Here is a 20614-nt window from a genome sequence, read left to right on the forward strand (position 1 = left end):
TACAGCTACTGTAATTGGGCCTGAGTAGAACATATATATGTAAATTAGGGACAACCCATAGAAGGGTGAGAAACTGGCTCACTATGGCATATCAGAGAGAGAGGGTGGAGACTGCTGTTGGAGGAACGTGTCCTATCTTATCAAGATGGAAGGAGGCAGGGAGTGAGAAGGTGAAAAAAGGGAGGGGGTGTTCACATACCACATGGAGTGTGAAGGGAGGGGGGAGGAAGGCAGACACTTAAACCTCTGTTGGCTATATTCTGGAAGAGTGAAGTGAGGGACACAGATGGGAAATGAAATGACTGGATCATTGAAAGTCTGAAAGCAAGACAACAATAATTACCAATTTAGATTAAATCATTTTATGTTACACACTGTGCTGACACCTTTCCCAGTCAGAGGAATAAGGTAACCTCAAGAGTTGGAGTACAGACAAAGGGAAGCTTAATTTCTATATGATGATGCATCAGGCATTGAATTTATGTGATCCAGGTTCTGTAATACAGGGAATTAATTTCAATGAATAGTCTGTACACAATGACCATAAGGAGAACAGATCGACAATATACTGTGTGCTTGTGGTTTGCAAGTTTCGACCCTGAGAAGATGAGCAGCAACCAATTTAAAGATTTCTATTAGTCTCAGCTCTGAGCAGCTAGCTGATCCCATAGTGTTTTGGCTCATCGTTCTTCCTGGAAATCCCTCGATTTAAGATGTTAAGAGAGTCCTTTGAATCTAAAAGTTGACAGTAACAAGGCACAATATCATTGATAAAGAAAAATAATGGCCAGATTTGATTACGCATCCTATAAGCCTATTTAATTTATTAACTTGGACATAAAGTGCAAGTTTGGAAATTGAGATTTCACTAGAATTTCAGAAGATCATATATACTCTTTCAAGCTTGACATTAAAGGGATAGATTGCTTAAATTGCTGAACTATCCCTTTAATCCAAAGGCTCACCTAGTCTGAGCCACTGACCTGGGCCATGTTGGTGATGAAGAAGGGTAGCCAGGCGCTGAAGAAGAGGCCCAGCAGGACTCCCAGGGTCAGACTGGCCTTCACTGCCCTCCGGCCCTGCCTGTGGGCCAACCGCCGCTCGCTGTTCACTGACAACTGAGGATAGAGGGACAGACAGGGCAGTAAGAGATAAGGACTGCATCACAATGTGTCCAAAAACCTAGGTATTTAAATTGACATGGTAGCTACAGGTCCACATTGTTCTTAAAACTGTTACACACGTTTGCGGCATGCACATTTTCAAGGATTTTCAAATGAATTCAATGGAATTAAAACAATAATTCCAGGGTGAGTACAAATCTAATGCATAGAAAGTTCATTATATAGAAACAGCAAACGGGTATAAATAGCTGTAAGTATTATGTAACAATGTGCACTTACTCTGTACCTAAGAGCTACCATATAAATACTTAAGTTTTATAATTGGAGTGGTGAAATAAAATAAACTATAGCTTCCACCATGTTGCATTCAAGAGAAGAAGATGACACACTTTAGATGCATCCTTGGCCTGGTATTGTCAAGGAGTCTGAAAAAAGTTAACGCTTGCATTTAACAAGATGTAATTATCACATTGAAAGAGATGTGACGTGTTGCTGAATACATTGAAAAGTCTGCGTGGAACAACATTGTTATGAATTATTGTCCTTGGCACTCAATCTCAGGAGTGGAGATGCAGGCCCTTGACTATATAAATACAATGCAAGGTCTGTGCCATTTATTCTAACAAGCAACCACTTTGCCCTCAACAGGCGCCATCGTCTCTCCTCCCTCTGTCTCTTTCAGATGTTTCTTTTCTGAATTTGAAGCTCTTTCCCATCTTTCATCTTAAACTGTCTTTCACTTATTTCACTCTTCCGTTTCTTTTATTTTAGTGGATGTAAGAAAATGTATTCAGTGTGTCAATTCCTCAGTTGCCCACGTCACTTTAATAGAGGGGAGATCAACGAGTGCAAAGTGGCACGGCCAACTCTCACACACACAAAAACACACAATTACCTACAGTGCCTTCATAAAGTATTCATAACCCTTGACTTATTCCAGACTTTGTTGTGTTACAGCCTGAATTTAAAATGTATTAAATGTTGTTTTTTTCTCACCCATGTACCCCATAATGACAAAGTTTTTAGACATTTTTGCAAATTTATTTGAAAATGAAATACCGAAATCTAATTTACATAAGTATTCACAACCCTTTGCTATTACACTTCAAATATCTTTCATCATCTTTGAGATGTCAATACAACTTGGAGTCCAACTGTGACCAATTTCTTTGGACATGTTTTTAGAGAGAAACACACCTGTCTATATACGGTCCCACAGTTGACAGTGTATGTCAGATCAGAAAATATACCATGTCCAAGGAACTGTCTGTAGATCTCTGACATATACAGTGCCTTGCGAAAGTATTCGGCCCCCTTGAACTTTGCGACCTTTTGCCACATTTCAGGCTTCAAACATAAAGATATAAAACTGTATTTTGTTGTGAAGAATCAACAACAAGTGGGACACAATCATGAAGTGGAACGACATTTATTGGATATTTCAAACTTTTTTAACAAATCAAAAACTGAAAAATTGGGCGTGCAAAATTATTCAGCCCCCTTAAGATAATACTTTGTAGCGCCACCTTTTGCTGCGATTACAGCTGTAAGTCGCTTGGGGTATGTCTCTATCAGTTTTGCACATCGAGAGACTGACATTTTTTCCCATTCCTCCTTGCAAAACAGCTCGAGCTCAGTGAGGTTGGATGGAGAGCATTTGTGAACAGCAGTTTTCAGTTCTTTCCACAGATTCTCGATTGGATTCAGGTCTGGACTTTGACTTGGCCATTCTAACACCTGGATATGTTTATTTTTGAACCATTCCATTGTAGATTTTGCTTTATGTTTTGGATCATTGTCTTGTTGGAAGACAAATCTCCGTCCCAGTCTCAGGTCTTTTGCAGACTCCATCAGGTTTTCTTCCAGAATGGTCCTGTATTTGGCTCCATCAATCTTCCCATCAATTTTAACCATCTTCCCTGTCCCTGATGAAGAAAAGCAGGCCCAAACCATGATGCTGCCACCACCATGTTTGACAGTGGGGATGGTGTGTTCAGGGTGATGGGCTGTGTTGCTTTTATGCCAAACATAACGTTTTGCATTGTTGCCAAAAAGTTCAATTTTGGTTTCATCTGACCAGAGCACCTTCTTCCACATGTTTGGTGTGTCTCCCAGGTGGCTTGTGGCAAAATTTAAACAACACTTTTTATGGATATCTTTAAGAAATTGCTTTCTTCTTGCCACTCTTCCATAAAGGCCAGATTTGTGCAATATACGACTGATTGTTGTCCTATGGACAGAGTCTCCCACCTCAGCTGTAGATCTCTGCAGTTCATCCAGAGTGATCATGGGCCTCTTGGCTGCATCTCTGATCAGTCTTCTCCTTGTATGAGCTGAAAGTTTAGAGGGACGGCCAGGTCTTGGTAGATTTGCAGTGGTCTGATACCCCTTCCATTTCAATATTATCGCTTGCACAGTGCTCCTTGGGATGTTTAAAGCTTGGGAAATCTTTTTGTATCCAAATCCGGCTTTAAACTTCTTCACAACAGTATCTCGGACCTGCCTGGTGTGTTCCTTGTTCTTCATGATGCTCTCTGGACTTTTAACGGACCTCTGAGACTATCACAGTGTGCAGGTGCATTTATACGGAGACTTGATTACACACAGGTGGATTGTATTTATCATCATTAGTCATTTAGGTCAACATTGGATCATTCAGAGATCCTCACTGAACTTCTGGAGAGAGTTTGCTGCACTGAAAGTAAAGGGGCTGAATAATTTTGCACGCCCAATTTTTCAGTTTTTGATTTGTTAAAAAAGTTTGAAATATCCAATAAATGTCGTTCCACTTCATGATTGTGTCCCACTTGTTGTTGATTCTTCACAAAAAATACAGTTTTATATCTTTATGTTTGAAGCCTGAAATGTGGCAAAAGGTCGCAAAGTTCAAGGGGGCCGAATACTTTCGCAAGGCACTGTAATTGTGATGAGGCATATATTTGGGGAAGGATATAAACCAATTTCTAGTGTGTTGAAAGTTTCCAAGGGCACAGTGGTCACCATCATTGGAAAACTGAAAAAATATGGAACTATCCAGAACCTGCCAGAAGGACAACGATCTCTAAAGCATTTCACCAATCTGGGCTTTATGGGAGAGTGGTCAGACGGAAGCCACTCCTGAGAAAAAGGCATATGACAGCACGCTTGGAATTTGCAAAAAGGCATGTGAAAGACTCAGAGCATAAGGCAAAAGATTCTGTGGTCTGATGAGACAAAAATGTAACTATTTGGCCTGAATGCAAAGCGCTATGTCTGGAGAAAAGCAGGCACAGCTCATCTCCCGTCTAACACCATCCCTACCGGGAAGCATTGTGGTGGCAGCATCATGCTATGGGGATGCTTTTCAGCAACAGGAACTGGGAGACTGGTAAGGATAGAGGGAATAATGAATGGAGCCAAATACAGGCAAATCCTTGATGAGTACCTGCTTCATAGTGCAAACGACCTTAGATTGTGGGTGAAGATTTATGTTCCAACAGGACAATGACTCCAAGCTTACAGCCAAGGCAACGCTGGAATGGCTTCAGAACAAGAATGAGTGGCCCAGCCAAAACACAGACTTAAATCCCATTGAAAATCTGTGGCAAGACTTGAAGATTGCTGTTCACCGCCACTCCACATCTATTTTAATAGAGCTTGAGAAAATCTGCAAGGAAGAATGGGAGAAAATCACCAAATCCAGATGTGCAAAGCTAATACATATATTCCCAAGACAACTCAAAGCTGTAATCGCCACCTAAGGTACTTCTACAAAGTAGTGACTCAGGGGTATGAATACATATGTATTTCATTTTCAATAAATTAGCTAACATTTCAAAAAACATGTTTTCGTTTTGTAAATAAATGTTGAATTCAGGCAGTAACACAATAAAATGTGGAATAAGTCAAGGGGTATGCATACTTTCTGAAGGCTCTGTAACCCACCCACTCCACCTTTTAAAACTGCCTTTAAAAAGCAATGAATCTCTTTGAAAACAGCCTATGTGGCAACGATATGAGTCAAACAGTTATTCTAGTGTCAAAATGTGCTACATGTGTAAATAGGATAAATTTGGTCATAAAGTAAGTAGTCTAAAGCGAAGTTTAGAACATCCGTGCATCACAGCGGGTAAATGAAGGATGGGTTTTGATTTGCTGATTTCCATTTGCCTACTAACATAGGGTGATCAGCTGTGATTGTTCTCTATCCAATGGCATAGACAGTGAGACAGACCTGCCCCTTATGTTTGCATAAGACAACACATAGCAACACATTGCACATTTTTTTACTTGAGAAATACTGCGCCAAACACATTAGATTTTAAATTGTGCAACTATATCATCCTCAAAAAAAATCTACATTTAATACCGATTTCATGAGTTATCTTAGATTCATTCTGGGGATTTTGAGGAAGTGAAATAGGCTTCCACGTCTACAGTGTCTCATGGAAGACAAACATCATTAACCAAACGCAGAATCAGTCAGTCGCTCTTTAATCTCACCTTCTTGATTCATCTCCCAAGTCAATGGCCGCTTCCTAATTATCTTAGCTAGATCACCACATTTGTTTTCCTTCATGACAACTGGGTCGTTCCACCAATTTGGTAACTTTTAAGCAGTGTAACTTAGGGGGGGAAAAGGTTTAATTTCACCTAATTTGAACATCCTATCATTAAGAGCACCTGTTCAACTTAATAAAAAACATGTCTTCCCATCTCAAGAGGTTCAATAAAAAATGTACTATAGTAAGTGCCTATTAAGTGCCGAATAAAGTAGGGTTGATTGAAAGAGTTGACGACTTCATCTTAAATCAACCATAAATCCCCTTATTGTGTGAAACAGGGAGTGGCAATTTTTTTATTTTTTATTGTTAAAACATTTCTAGCTTGTCTATCTATGGACAACGGTTGACGCGTTATGGTCTACCAAGTCAGTTTTCCACCAGAAAATGGCCAAAAAGAGTAGAACTAGCTCACCTGCTTTTACACTATGATTGACTATAAGATATTCAATGTTTCTTTTTTCTTTAAAAAGCAATAGTTTCACCTTATTAAAATGAGAGTTCAGTTCACGTAACAGGGTTGACCTTATAATAATCACTAATCACATGAATAAATAATAATCGTCATGAATGACTTTGTCAAAGCAACCAAATCACTAAGGCTTTACAATGATGGTGAAAACTTGGAGACATTTTGGGGTTACGTGGGTTAAAATCTTCCAGAAGTCACAGAGAGTCCATGGTGGGACATGGATGTTGAATATGTTGAATATGAATCATATTTAAAAAATCTGATTTATTGAATTCTCCATGTGGTCTATATTAAAGGGGTACTTCATTTAATATAACAGGCTTTTACAATTCAATATTGGAACTAAATTTCTATAAAAATATCAAAGGGACGCGAAAGGCACTCTTTTTGTGGAACGACCCAACTGATCTGAGAGGCATCATGGTGGAAATCTATCCAGGAACACAGTGATCATGCAGTGACAGTTTACACAGCTGTGAGATGTAGCCTCAATGTATCTCCCTTAATTTCATCTACAACTCCCCTCTCCCTCTCACCGGTACTTGGTGTGACATAGAGCGCTCCTGATTGTAGTCTTCTCTGTCATGGTGAGCATGTCCCGCGGCGCACCCACCTGGTGAGGGAGGCTGAGAAGGCCCTCTGGGCGAATGTTGTGGGTACGGAGGGTGACTTAGTGCCGCCACTCGCCTTGCCTGTCTCCGTGCCACCAGGAGAATCCGACAGTAGGTGAAGCAGATTGCGCTGGATGGCAGGAAGAAGGTGAGGACGGATGCCACCAGGGCAAAGGGCAGGGTGACCCGCAGACAACACTGGAAGGACAGGCCATCGGCGGGTGACAGCTGGAAGTAGGAAGCGGGGTACCGCAAGCTTAGCTCTGGGTATGTGCTGATGTTGGCACTGCCAGCCCCGTGCATTGGGAAATGGTGACTTCGGTGACCCAAGCTGTGCCAGTTCATCTTGATGGGCAAAAAGGAGGCGAGGGCGGCCAGACCCCAGGCCCCTCCCACCAGAAGCAGGGCCCGGGGAAGCGTCATCCTCTGCTTGTAACGCAGAGGCGAGATGATGAGGAGGTAGCGGTCCAGGCTGATCACACACAGGTTGAGAATGGAGGCACTGCAGCACATGACGTCGAAGCAGAGCCACACGGGGCAAAATCCCGGCGACAACACCCAGGCCCCGCACAGCACATTGAGCATGGCTGGCGGCATCACCACCAGCGCCACCATCAGGTCCGACAGGAAGAGAGACACCAGGAAACAGTTGGAGGTGTTGCGTAAGGAGCGCTGGGCAAACACCAGAGTGATCAGCAGAGTGTTTCCACAAGCCGTCATCAGGATGATGAGGGTTAACATGCACGCCAACAGCCACGGACCGCTGCCACTGATGCCCCAGGCACTGCTCGTGGACAAGCTGCCATTGGAGCTCCCTAAAGGGTTAACAGAATCCACACCTGCTGACTCTAAGCCAGTTAAGGCAGAGTCGCCCATAGCAGTAGTTGACATTGGTCAATGTGAGAGCTTCCCTGTTCCTCTCCCAGTCTGTGAACACGAAAAGTTGCTGTGAAGCGCAAAATGTATGTGACTTCTGGTGCTTGTTAGTGCCGCTAATGCTTTCCTGACGCTTGAGGAGAATAAAGAGAAGCCACCGAAGTCCTGTGTTGATCATCCATTCACCACATCCTTCCCAAGGTTAAAGAGGAGCCTGTGAGTCATTTCTCTCTCTTAAGTGTGAAAATCTCCTCTTAACACTGCGATCAGAAGTGCCAACACCGTTTCCATCTCTCCATCGTGTCAAATAGTCCTGCTTCTTCTCAGCTTTGGAGCCAGTGTGAGCAATTCTGTGGCTGTCAGTGCGTCACGATGACACTCGCTGGGGGAGGGAGAATTGAGAGGTGGGCTACAATGTGGGAGCGCAAAGGCAGTTAGAAACTAAATGCGAGAAGAGGGAAAAATAAATTATCCAAGATATTCTTTACTACACACACAAAAGGCTAATGATATTACGTTGTGTGTGTGTGTGTGTGTGTGTGTGTGTGTGTGTGTGTGTGTGTGTGTGTGTGTGTGTGTGAGAGAGAAAGAGAGTGAGTGAGCGAGCGAGCGGTGTGAAGTCTATTTGCTGCTCCCTTTTTCTTGAATAGAATAAACACCACTGTGAGGCTGTCATTTGTAAGCAAGGCTCTGGCCACAAGTGCTCTACAGGTATCATGGTTGCTGTGGGGTTGCCTCTGGATCCCCGCTCCTGATAATCCTCATGCCAGCCACTCCAGCGTGCCTCCCAGCAAGAGCATTTTGCTCCCGGGGAAAGAGCGTGTCTGAGCATTGAGCTGCTAATACACAGCTAGGTGATGCAAATTCTGTACCACAGCAAGGAGGCAGTGTGTGCTTTATACACTCTACATCTGTTGTACAATTTAATTTAATAGCCAGTGCTTGTTGTGACATTCTGCATTATTTCTGTGAAAAAAGTTGGAAATGTATTGACTCATATGTTCTTTGTAGATCATATCTGGTATATATAATTGTGAAATTGTGTACTATTCAATTCTGTGGGTATATGTGGTTTATCATATTTATTTCACTTACTTATTTAATAATAGCATAAAGCTTCATTTTTCACAGAACTACTAATAGCTTTTTGTCCCTCAATGTTAACATCTTAACAATAGACTAAGTAAAAGTCAAGGATGTCAAGAACATTGTGTTTCAGACAATTATGCAGATTCTCTGACACCGTTTACAATTGATTCTAAGACAAGGTAAATTAGTCGGCTTATTCGGAGGGCACTTGAATGCTAATGAGTACAAAATGTGCTTCAATGGAAGTGTTTGTATCCGCACAAATTAATGCCGGTTTTGCATTGTTGATGTATCTTTCAGTTCACTCTATGATATAACACAAAACACATCTAATCATATGTTTTAAAGGTAGATTAAGTTGTATGATTTAGATGCACAAAGAAAACAGTATAGTGGGTCAATTACCGCAACAATAAGAGCGTTGAAGCGCGAGGCAAAACTTCTCCGCTGTTTTGCTCCCGTAACTACCACGTTGTAACAGTGTGAAGCGAATCCCTTCACATGAGCAGATGTGACTCTGTGAGAGCGAACTATTGCACCTCGCTATCGCAATATCTGCGGTGCTGCTCGTGGCAACGTAATTTTGTCTTCCTTCAAAAACCTCAATTATCATTATTTTACCTCAATAATCCTCATTGTCCTTTATTTTATTGAATAAACTCAGATTTTCCTGTTCATGCACGTAGAACTTATATGAGTAAGTATGGAAGGGTCGACCCACAGAAATAAATTAGTCTGGATGGAGATCAGTGCAAATGATGGGCAACCAAAAAAAGACAGTTCGTCGCTGACATGTGGCTACTGCTCCTGTGAGGAAAATAGTGAAGATAAAATGGAGTCCGTTTTCATTTGGATTTACATCTCAGTACATTATACAATAACATTAATGCACGATATGGTCTTGAATATTGGTCCAATATTCTATGCATTTGTACCACATCTTCAATACGAAATGTGCAAAGATTCTTATATTGACCTTAATGTTTCTCTGAAGTAGATATGCTTGGGCCCCTCTGCGAACAGCCTTCTGTGATGTTGGCTACAAGGCTGTGCTTATTTAAATTAGGTAAGAGAATAATAAGTTACCATTGGTGTATTAAAATGAGTTTTTTGTGATGTCACAAAAAATCCTTAATAATCCCACTTCCATCCCCCCTTCTGAATCCAATTGTTTGAGATGGAAAGGGGACCAGTAACTTTATGATCAATCTTTATCAATGTAAAAGCAACAGTCATTTTTCATACTTTGTTCTTTGGTTTCATCCAAACATAATTCAAATTTCATAAAGAACATGATTTTGACTATTCGGGACCTTTAAGCATTGTTGTGGACTTAATTTGGTTGTTTTTCTATAAAACAAAGTGTGATTTTAATAGTGAAAACCTGAAAAAAATAGGACAACTCAGAGACCTGTGGGAAAAAAAACAGGGAAAATACCCCACCCCACCCCAAATCTAAAGACACAACCTTAAAATCAAAAAATATATATATTTACGGTGACCGCACTGCAGTTTCCCCCAGTGGGTCACGACCCCGACATTGAATACCACTGCTGTCAGTTGTCTATGGATATGATATTACAGCAATCCATGATTTGGTTTTGTTGTCCACTGTTTCAAATGCAAACTTTTTTGCATTTGTGGCACAAATCCAAAGCAAGTCAATGGTACCTATATTAGCATTTTCACAGTTCATGTCAAAATTATCCTAAAGTATATAAAAATGTATTGTGTAACTCAATCAAGTCACTTATAGATAATTTGGATATGAATTATGAAAATGTTAATATATGTACCATTGACTTGCACTGGATTTGAGCCACAAATGCTAAAACGTTAGCATTTGAAAGAGTGTCTAGGTAAAAATCGAATCAAATGTTATTGGTCACATACACATTTTAAGCAGATGTTATTGTGGGTGTAGCGAAATTCTTATGTTTTTAGCTCGGCAGTGCAGTAATATCTAACAATTTCCCAACATATACCCAATGCACACAAATCTAAGTAAAGGAATGGAATTAAGAATATATAAATATATGGATGAGCAATGTCAGAGCAGTACAGACTAAGATACAGTAGAATAGTATAGAATTCAGTATATACATATGAGATGAGTAATGCAAGATATGTTAACATTATGACAAGTGACTAGTGTCTTCCATTTATTAAAGTGGCCAGCGAATTCAAGTCTATGTATGTAGGCAGCAGCCTCTATGTGCTAGTGATGGCTATTTAACAGTTTGATGGCCTTGAGATAGCTGTTTTTCAATCTCTCAGTCCCAGCTTTGATGCACCTGTACTGGCCTCGCCTTCTGGATGATAGCGAGGTGAACAGGCTGTGGCTGGGGTGGTTGTTGTCCTTGATGATCTTTTAAGCTCCCTGTGACATCGGGTGCTGTAGGTGTCCTGGAGAGCAGGTAATTTGCCCCCGGTGATGCGTTGGGCAGCCCTGCAGTTTTGGGCGGTGCAGTTGCCATACCAAGCGGTGATACAGACAGACAGAATGCTCTCAATTGTGCATCTGTAAAAGTTTGTGAGGGTTTAAGGTGGCAAGCCAAATTCAGGCGCTGTTGCGCCTTCTTCACCAGGCTGTCTGTGTGGGTGGACCATTTGAGTTTGTCAGTGATGTGTAGGCTGAGGAACTTGAAGCTTTCCACCTTCTCCACTGCGGTCCCGTCGATATGGATAGGGGTGTGCTCACTATGCTGTTTCCTGAAGTCCACGATCATCTCCTTAGTTTTGTTGAGTGAGAGGTTATTTCCCTGACACCACACTCCCAGAACCCTCACCTTCTCCCTGTAGGCTGTCCCGTCATTGTTGGTAATCAAGCCTACTACTGTTGTGTTGTCTGCAAACTTGATGATTGAGTTGGAGGCATTCTTGGCCATACAGTCATGGGTGAACAAGGAGTACAGGAGGGGGCTGAGCACGCACCTTTGTGGAGCCCCAGTGTTGAGGATCAGCGAAGTGGAGGTGTTGTTTCCTACCTTCACCAACTGGTGGCGGCCCGTTAGAAAGTCCAGAACCAAATTGCACAGGGCGGGGTTCAGACCCAGGGCCTAGAGCTTAATGATGAGCTTGGAGGGTAGTATGGTGTTAAATACTGAGCTATAGTCAATGAACAGCATTCTTACATAGGTATTCCTATTTTCCAGATAGGATAGGGCAGTGTGCAGTGTGATGGCGATTTCATCGTCTGCGGATCTATTGGGGCGGTAAACAAATTGAAGTGTCTGCACATGCTCTGAGGACGCGGCTAGGGATGCCGTCTTGAGCCAGCTCGTGGAAGCCCAACGAAGCTTTGGAAGCCCAAAAGGGCACCCCTGGTTACCTTGGCGATAGCACCCGGACCCGATGTCACCAACCAAAACTCCCTGATGTTTCTTTTAGTGGTGTCTGTATTCTGTAAGGGTTGACGCTGGTAGAGACAAGAAGCTGGTACAGGGAGTGAACATTTAATGTTGATGGACATGGAACAGGACAGGACAGCGTCTGGACATAAACACATAACGACATTAAATGCAGACACAGGGAACAGTTATAGACCGGGGCAATCAACAAAGGGAAGGAGTCCAGGTGAGTCCAATGAGCGTTGCTGCTCGTAATGATGGTGACAGATGTGCGTAATGAAGGACAGCCTGGCATCCTCGAGCACGACGCTCTCGATGGTGCACTAGTAGTATTTTGGAGATGACCTGGGTAGGAATGGCGAATTTCTTCAGCTGCCTTAGGAAGTAAGGAAGTAAGGACACTGTTGCGCCCTCTTGACAAGAGTGGGGGTGTTGTTGGTCCATGACAAGTCCTCAGAGATGTGGACGCTGAGACCAGTGACTCTGAGACCCGTGATGTGGACCTAAAACCCGTGACTCTCTCTACTACAGTAACATTGATGTGGATCGGGGCATGTTCCCTCCTCTGCGTCCTGAAGTCAACAATCAACTCATTTGTTTGCTGACATTGAGGGAGAGGTTGTTGTCATGACACCACAATGCCAGTTCACTTTCCTCCTCCATATATGCTGACTTGTTGTTGCTGGTTATCAGGCCTACAACCGTGATGTTGTCAGCAAACTTGATGATGGAGTTGGTGTCATGCAAATACACTCAGTCGTGGGTGAACAGGGAGTACAGCAGAGGACTGAAGACCCACCCCTGGGGGGCCCCTGTGCTAAGAGGGGGTGTTGTTTCCAATCTTCAAAATTAGTGGTTTACCTATCAGGAAGTCCAGGGTCCAGTTGCAGAGGGTGGTGTCCAGACCCAGGGCTCTAAGCTTGGTGTCGATCTTGGAGGGAAAAACAGTGTTGAATGCTGAACTGTAGTCAATGAACAGCACTCTCACATAGATGTTCCTCTTCTCCACATGTGCTACGGCTGTGTGAATAGCGATGGAAATGGCATCTTCTGTGGCTCTGTTGGAGTGGTAGGCAAATTGGAGTGGGTCCAGTGTGCCTGGCAAACTGGACTTGACGTGGGCCATGACCAGCACTTCACGATGACCGAAGTGAGCGCAACAGGGCGATACTTATTTGGGCATGTCACCTTGTCTTTCTTGGGCACTGTGACGATGGTGGTCTCCTTAAAGAAGGTAGGGACTACAGCTTGGGACAGGGACGTGTAAGATGTCCGAGAAGAAGCGCGCCAGCTGGTCAGCACACACGGAGGACGCGTCCACGGATGCCATCTGGGCCAGTGGCTTTTTGAGTATTCACTCTTTTGAGAGTTTTCCTCATGCCAGCCTCGGAGAGCGAAAGCATCTGATCGTCCGGAGAGGCGATAGTCTTCCTGGATGGCTCTGTATTGTCTGTCTTGAAGCGAGCATAGAAAGTGTAAAGCTTATCTGGCAGGGAGGTTTTGGTGGGTACCGCACAGTTGGATTTTCCTTTGTAGTCTGGGATAGTCTATAATCCTTGCCACATGCGATGTGAGTCTGAGTTGTCAAACATCAATTTAAGTTTTAGTCGTCTTTATGCATCCCTAGTGGATTTCCAATACTCATACCTGCTTGCCTTGTATGCGTCGCTTGCCACCGAGTCATCAGGGTTTGTTCTGCTCACATTGAATGCTGTAAAATAAAATATAAAAATAAAAGCCTATCGCTGACCTTTTGTCTCTCCTCTCTGGGGAGGTTCCTATTGCTTGGTAGGCAGCCACGGTGCGTCCTTTATTTAATTAAAGGGGAGATTAAGCTGATCCTAACTGTTATAGGCCAATTTCTATTTTGCCTTGTTTATCAAAAGTGTTGGAAAAACTTGTCAATAATAAACTGACTGGCTTTCTTGATGTCTATAGTATTCTCTCTGGTGTGCAATCTGGTTTCCACTCAGGTTATGGATGTGTCACTGCAACCTTAAAGGTCTTAAATGATGTCACCATTGCCCTTGATTCTAAGCAATGTTGTGCTGCTATTTTTATTGACTTGGCCAAAGTTTTAGATACGGTAAACTATTCCATTCTTGTGGGCTGGCTATATTGGTGTCGCTGAGGGGTCTTTGGCCTGGTTTGCTAACTACCTTTCTCAAAGATTGCAGTGATAAAGTCTTATACTCCCCTGGCACCTCCCTGGATTTTGTGTGAACGCTCTACAACAAAGCTTTCTTAGTGTCCAAGAAGCTTGTTCTGAACACCTCTAAAACAAAGGTAATGTGGTTTGGTAAGAAGAATGCCCCTCTCCCCACCTCATACAATTACTTGGGAGTATGGCTAGATGGTACACTGTCCTTCTCTCAGCACATAAATCTAGACTTGGTGTCCTCTATCGTAATCACTCCTCTTTCACCCGAGCTGCCAAACTAACCCTGATTCAGATGACCATCCTACCCATGCTAGATTACGGAGATGTAATTTATAGATCGGCAGGTATGGTTGCTCTCGAGAGGCTAGATGTTCTTTACCATTTGGCCATTAGATTTGCCACCAATGCTCCATATAGGACACATCACTGCACTCTATACTCCTCTGTAAACTGGTAATCTCTGTATACCCGTCGCAAGACCCTCTGGTTGATTCTTATTTATAAAACCCTCTTAGGCCTCACTCCCCCCTATCTGAGATACCTACTGCATCATCCACGTACAACACTTGTTCCGCCAGTCACATTCTGTTAAAGGTCCCCAAAGAACACAAATCCCTGGGTCGCTCCTCTTTTCAGTTTGCTGCAGCTAGCGACTGGAACAAGTTGCAAAAAACACTCAAACTGGACAGTTTTATCTCCATCTCTTCATTCAAGACTCAATCATGGACACTCTTACTGACAGTTGTGGCTGCTTCACCTGATGTATTGTTGTCTCTACCTTCTTGCCCTTTGTGCTGTTGTCTTTGCCCAATAATGTTTGTACCATGCTGTGTTTCTACTACGCTGTGTTGTCATGTGTTGCTGCCATGCTATGTTGTTGTCTTAGGTCTCTCTTTATGTAGTGTTGTGGTGTCTTTCTTGTCGTGATGTGTGTTTTGTCCTCTATTTTTATTTTTGATCCCAGCCCCCATCCCCGCAGGGACCCTTTTGGTAGGCTGTCATTGTAAATAAGAATTTATTCATAACTGACTTGCCTAGTTAAATAAAGGTTAAATAAAATAAAAATATTCAAAATAAATGTCACTACAAAACAGCTTAAACAAATGCAGCTACTTTGTTGTTATTCTAGCTGCACTGTTTGACGTAAGTTAGCCGTATTTGGCTAGCTAGCAAGCAAGGGATAAGAATGTTGATAGCCAGTATGGCAATAGAACATTTAGAAAGTATGAATGATTGGGTCGTGTCCATAGATACAAAACAAAAAGACTTAAAGACTGGGTCGCGTCTCTGGCAACCGAACCAATAGAACGAATTTCCAACCAGTTTGGGTAGCAACCCTAGATTTATGTCTGGACTATATCTTGTGGGATGAAATAGTATGAATATATTCATCAAAATATATTTTTTATGAAAATATGTAAATCATTATTTGAATATTGGTAACCCATTGTATAAAAGTTACAATGCCCTCGATGCCGGTGTTTGGAGAATATATTGGCATGGTTTGCCGGCACAAGAGAACAACTCATGCCAATATATCCCTCAAACACCGGCATCTCTGGCATTAAAATGTATTTATTTGTATAACTACCTGAATATTGATACTCATTTAAAAAATTGAAGGTTGAGTGATTTTGAGAAATTAATTGTTATAACATAACATTAGAATTGTTATAACGTTATAATTAGGTGCTAATGCCAGAGAAGCATTTTTAAACACCCAGCACTTGGGAAACATAGATCAGGCGTGGCCAACACTCCTGTAGCATAAGCAGGATTTTCTTCCGGACGTATTTTAAAGAATTCACCCAAATTACAAAATGTTTGTGTCCTTACCTTGAAAGCAGTCTATGGACAAGGAGACTGCAATCTATATTTGGTTACCCACTGCCATCAACCATGAATATTAGTATTTCCTGTGCAGAGCCTTTGTGTAGTGGTAAACACTCTCCGACACATGTTGCATACAACTTTCCACATGAGAACAGGAATCAATCACGGTTTCAAACCTTCCAATGTTTTTCCCATTAGTGTGTCTCCTTACTTCAAACAACCTAAAAATTATGTAAAATAAATGTGCATACTTTAAATTGAATCCCCCCAAAATCACAAAGTAAGAAAGTGATACAATTGAGTGTTCATTTAATGTTCAAAGCATTCTGAATACAATTGACCTGTATACAGATCATATGCGTAAACCATATAAAAAGCAGAGCAGAAAAAAGTATCTAAAAGCAGAGCAAAGCAGAACGTAGCTAACGTTCTGGAACAAATTGGGTTATTTACCAAGTTTGATGGCACTCTCTGCGAGGCATCAGTTAATCATGCCAGGAAAAAACTTTTTTTCTTGCTAAAAATGTCAAACGCAGGCCCTGGATTCTGGAGCCATAACCTAAATCTCACGATAGCTCGTTTTAATTGAAGCCCTTAAAGCAATGTCTCCATCTAGCGAAATCCCCGAATTTCAGATCGCCATTACTTTTGAGTGAACTGGGAAATTCAAATAACATTTGTCATCCTGAGTAAAGGGAAATTTTCAACAAATCTATCCATCAAGCAAGTGCTCTATCTTGCAATGTCCACATTTCCTTTTGCTGTAACAAATAAAATCAGTGAAATTAGGCATTTGATTAATATTTATTTGACACATCAAATTAATAAATTCACTCATCAAAGCATTGAAGAAATTACAGCTCACTTTTGCAATAATGACAAGAAAGTTTCCTGAGATGACAATGTCATATACAATTTGACAACAGGCGTCAAGCTGTTGGATTGTTAAAAATAAAATTTAAAAAAAGATCCCCAAATCTAAGTTATGGTCAAACGCTAATGTCAAGAACATCACACACTGACTCATTATGTAAGTATTATACCAGACATGAAAAATATATATTTTTACACATGAATTACAGACATTAACAAAATATTTCTAATAGTTCTAATGTCGCAGATAATTACATACAGATACAAACTGTTAATCTGCTACAAGCAAGTCAGACTGAAAATTGATTTGACTGAATTTCTTACCGTTTTAAAAACTCTGCATTGTTGGTTAAGGGCCCATAAGTAAGCCCATGTGAAAAACGCAATTTGATTTGAAACATTTGGAGACAACAAGATGTCATATCAGGCCCAGGGGAATAAACATCAAGACTTGCAGTTTGACAGCATAACATTTGATAAACCATGTGGGGAGAGTTGGCATTTGGTTTCCCGTGAATTGACCACATGATTATTTCTACAATGTTGTAAGTACATTTGAACAAATGACTCAAAATGAAAAGCTAGAGACCATGCCATAAAAAGCTAATGTGATTATCTTTGGCCAATGCAAAAGTTCACCCTCTATACTAAAACTGTTGTATAGGAGCTTACCTGACAAAAACAGTATTCTCTCTTCTCTGTGCCTTTACAGTGCTTCATTGGGCAGCAGGAGCACCTTTGGAAATATATATTAAATGGTAACTAACAACACAAAACATGGACTTTGTCTTAAAGGGAAGGGGTGACCGGTGGTGAAAATGTAATCAACCCTGTCTTGTGGCCCCGGGGAACTGTTCTTCTCCATGAACAATCCAAACTCCTCTCTATGGGAAGTTCTCGATTGCATACTCCTACTGTCCTCTCTCCTCAAAACCCACTGGAGGAGAATGTCAGAGGGGCGGGACCTCTGGCTTTCTCATCCAAAAGGTTTTGAGAAGGAGACGAGGAGAGGATGCGAGGAGTATGGAACTGAGATCTTCTCTATCGATTCCATCACTGATTGGTCCCCGGTTCGACTTCTTCCTCTGTCGCTGACTGGCTGGAGTCTTCCTTCTGTGGCCTCACAGAACTCTTACTAATGGTCAGTAGATCTCGCAGCTCCTTGTTTTCAATCTAAATACATGAGAATATTGGCCATGGGTTGATAAATAGTATTTTTATTTACCCTATTTACCCGTATTTACCCTGACCCAGTCATAGATAATAAAAATAGTAATTTGCTTGATTTAACCATTTTTTACCTCTAGTTGGGCAAGCCTCTCTCGCACAGAGCAGTAGTGCTGGTCATCCACCTGAACAGCTCTTCTCATCACCTGACCCATCTCGCATATCCGCTCCAGTTGGCTTTGCACTTCCTTCATGATAATACAAATTCAAACAAATAAAACATGACACATAGCTAATTGTTTTTATCATAAATGTGAGTCAGTATCAAATGTTATTACATTCATTCTGAGTAGACAGAAAGGGTGTGTACCTTGGCATGGTCCTCATGAAGGCTAAGAACAGGCTTTGTGTCCAGCTCCTTCTTTTCCATCATAAGCTGTAGCATTTGCTTGCGGTATCTACCCATGATCAATTCTAGCGCATACTGGTGCTCCTCCAAAGACAGCCACAGTTCTGTGGAGATTTAACACATTACCAGACACGTCTGTGCCTCAAATATGACACATACATTGGTGTAATATAATTAACAGATTATATTGTTTTTCTCCTGTTGCAAACATTTGACACCGAATGACATTTGACTGAGACAAAGTGGGTCAGAATAAAATATTACAGTGAATAAAACATGAATTGTGTCTTGCCTCGGTTTTCTTGCTGTAGTTCCTTTATTTGGGTATTCTCTTGCGTTAACAGGACGTGAGGCTTGTACTTTGACAACTCCTGTATCTCAGAACTTTCCTCCATGTACTAGGGGAACAGTGAACAGATAAATCCAAGGCTCTCATCTATATGCCATTAAAAAAATACTAGATACGTATTCAGCAAGCTCGAAAGATAGCAGCAACCAAATGTACCTTGTCTGGAAGGGCATTCCCCACCTCTCTCATGCCCTGAACCTTCTGGCTGAGCGCTCCAGACTGCTCGATCAGTCCTTCTGCCGCCGTGTCGTGCTCTTTGAGCCTCTCAAGCAGCGTGCGAGCATCGCCAAGAACCTTTTCCAAAGTGCACGCCATAGCCTTCTGCACTAGCTTGATTACAAACGGAAGACGCAGGTCCTTTTTACATTACATTTGCTAGCTAAATTAGCTAACCAATCATCGAAATAGCTAACCTTAGCTAGCTAGTTATAGTGGCAGATCTTTTGTAGATTAGCGGACAGATTAAATCCTTGCTTTACTGATATGCGTCATAGATAAACATGAGTATCGTCTAGTATTTTGTGAAAATTGACCAAAATATCAAGAAATACTTCAAAAACAAACTCTCTGACCTGGAGACCGCTGTTTTCGGAACAAAATGTGACTCATTAGTTTTACATCACTTCCGGTCGTAAGCAGGGTTGTGTTCAAGATAGTAACACAGTTTCTAAACCCATACGCGCAACATCGCGAGACTTCCAGGAACGCTTTTGTAATAGACCAACCAGACCAGCCTGCGGTTTGGGGTTAGATAAGTCACTGAACACCTTTAAATGCAGACCAATGTCCCGTTATTATTCGGGTACTGAAGTATTCGATTTTTGAGTTGTCATATAAACATCACATCCCGTTTACAATAACCCGAAAAAGTTTTTATCCCAGTTATGAGAAACCCGGATAAGATGCCTGGGATATGCTGATTTTAGACAGGGTACTGTGGCATGTAACCAACGTATCCCCTTTACCACATATAACAATTAGGTTTAGGTATAAGAATATTTGCCTTTACCATTGTTTTTCACGGTCTGCGCAGGCTCAGTTTCGCATATCATAGGTGTTGTGTGATGTCAAACAAATCACTTTTTAAAAAGTCGGCTACCTGCGCAGCTTGATCCACCATGATTCCATAATAAGTTGTGCTGATACTCTGCACTGGACATTATAGCGGAGCCCACTGGCCACTTCCACATCTAATTTAGACATGTTTCTGTTTATAATTTCCAACATTTGGTAGGCCATTTGTTTGTCAACGAAAGTTAGATAAATGCAGCTTCTCTTCTGTCATAACTTGTTGCCCCAGAAAACTATAAAGTAGTTCTCACCTGAATAATGTATTACATCAATAGAACGAATGAGTTTGTAATCTAGTTAAAATATGTAAAGGGTTCTGTTTCGTTTAGGGACCGGGATTAAACGCAATAACTCCAAAACAGTGGAAAGATTGGTCCTGTGCAAAATGTCATCAGTTTGACCGGTTTTAATGGGGAAAAACCTGAGAAAACAATAAAAACACGTTTCTGACTCCATTCAGTTCCTCTTGGGTGCATATTTTTGTGGTTGAAATACTGTCTGCTTGTATTAGGTGTCAAAGATAACACATTACATGCGAATTCACATTTTCTCAAGAGATGCTGAAATAAAAGACGGCGACGTCGACCGCCGAACGCCGCCCGAACAAGGAGCGGGCCCGACTTTGGCGGGAGTCGTGACATCGGCCCACAAATGTTCTATAGGATGGAGGTCAGGGCTTTGTGATGGC

General features: G+C 41.8%; 2 protein-coding genes across 2 annotated transcripts; both read right to left on the reverse strand.

Annotated features, from left to right (window-relative positions):
- Positions 1-113: 113 nt before the first annotated feature.
- Positions 114-7932, reverse strand: htr6 (5-hydroxytryptamine (serotonin) receptor 6). Its single transcript, XM_035740572.2, has 3 exons — positions 6674-7932; positions 984-1118; positions 114-318 (listed from the first exon to the last, which is right to left on the reverse strand). Exons 1-3 carry the CDS (start codon positions 7637-7639, stop codon positions 133-135), a joined length of 1287 nt encoding a protein of 428 aa, XP_035596465.1. The 5' UTR covers positions 7640-7932; the 3' UTR covers positions 114-132.
- Positions 7933-16349: 8417 nt separating this feature from the next.
- On the reverse strand, positions 16350-19585 carry sike1 (suppressor of IKBKE 1). Its single transcript, XM_035740574.2, has 6 exons — positions 19428-19585; positions 19012-19185; positions 18799-18904; positions 18468-18610; positions 18232-18345; positions 16350-18103 (listed from the first exon to the last, which is right to left on the reverse strand). Exons 2-6 carry the CDS (start codon positions 19168-19170, stop codon positions 17984-17986), a joined length of 642 nt encoding a protein of 213 aa, XP_035596467.1. The 5' UTR covers positions 19171-19185; positions 19428-19585; the 3' UTR covers positions 16350-17983.
- Positions 19586-20614: the final 1029 nt, after the last annotated feature.

This window comes from Oncorhynchus keta, chromosome 28, assembly GCF_023373465.1.
Source record: "Oncorhynchus keta strain PuntledgeMale-10-30-2019 chromosome 28, Oket_V2, whole genome shotgun sequence".
In the NCBI taxonomy this organism is placed as follows: domain Eukaryota; kingdom Metazoa; phylum Chordata; class Actinopteri; order Salmoniformes; family Salmonidae; genus Oncorhynchus; species Oncorhynchus keta.

Excerpts from the sequence above, each read along its gene's own strand:
- sike1 (XM_035740574.2), bottom strand. The coding sequence starts at position 19,170 with ATGGCGTGCACTTTGGAAAAGGTTCTTGGCGATGCTCGCACGCTGCTT. Across the intron at positions 18,905-19,011 it reads GGAATGCCCTTCCAGACAAG|TACATGGAGGAAAGTTCTGA; the intron begins GTACATTTGGTT and ends CTGTTCCCCTAG. Across the intron at positions 18,104-18,231 it reads AGAGGCTTGCCCAACTAGAG|ATTGAAAACAAGGAGCTGCG; the intron begins GTAAAAAATGGT and ends TCATGTATTTAG.
- htr6 (XM_035740572.2), bottom strand. The coding sequence starts at position 7,639 with ATGTCAACTACTGCTATGGGCGACTCTGCCTTAACTGGCTTAGAGTCA. Across the intron at positions 1,119-6,673 it reads CTATGTCACACCAAGTACCG|TTGTCAGTGAACAGCGAGCG; the intron begins GTGAGAGGGAGA and ends CTCTATCCTCAG. Across the intron at positions 319-983 it reads TCATCACCAACATGGCCCAG|ACTTTCAATGATCCAGTCAT; the intron begins GTCAGTGGCTCA and ends TCTTGCTTTCAG.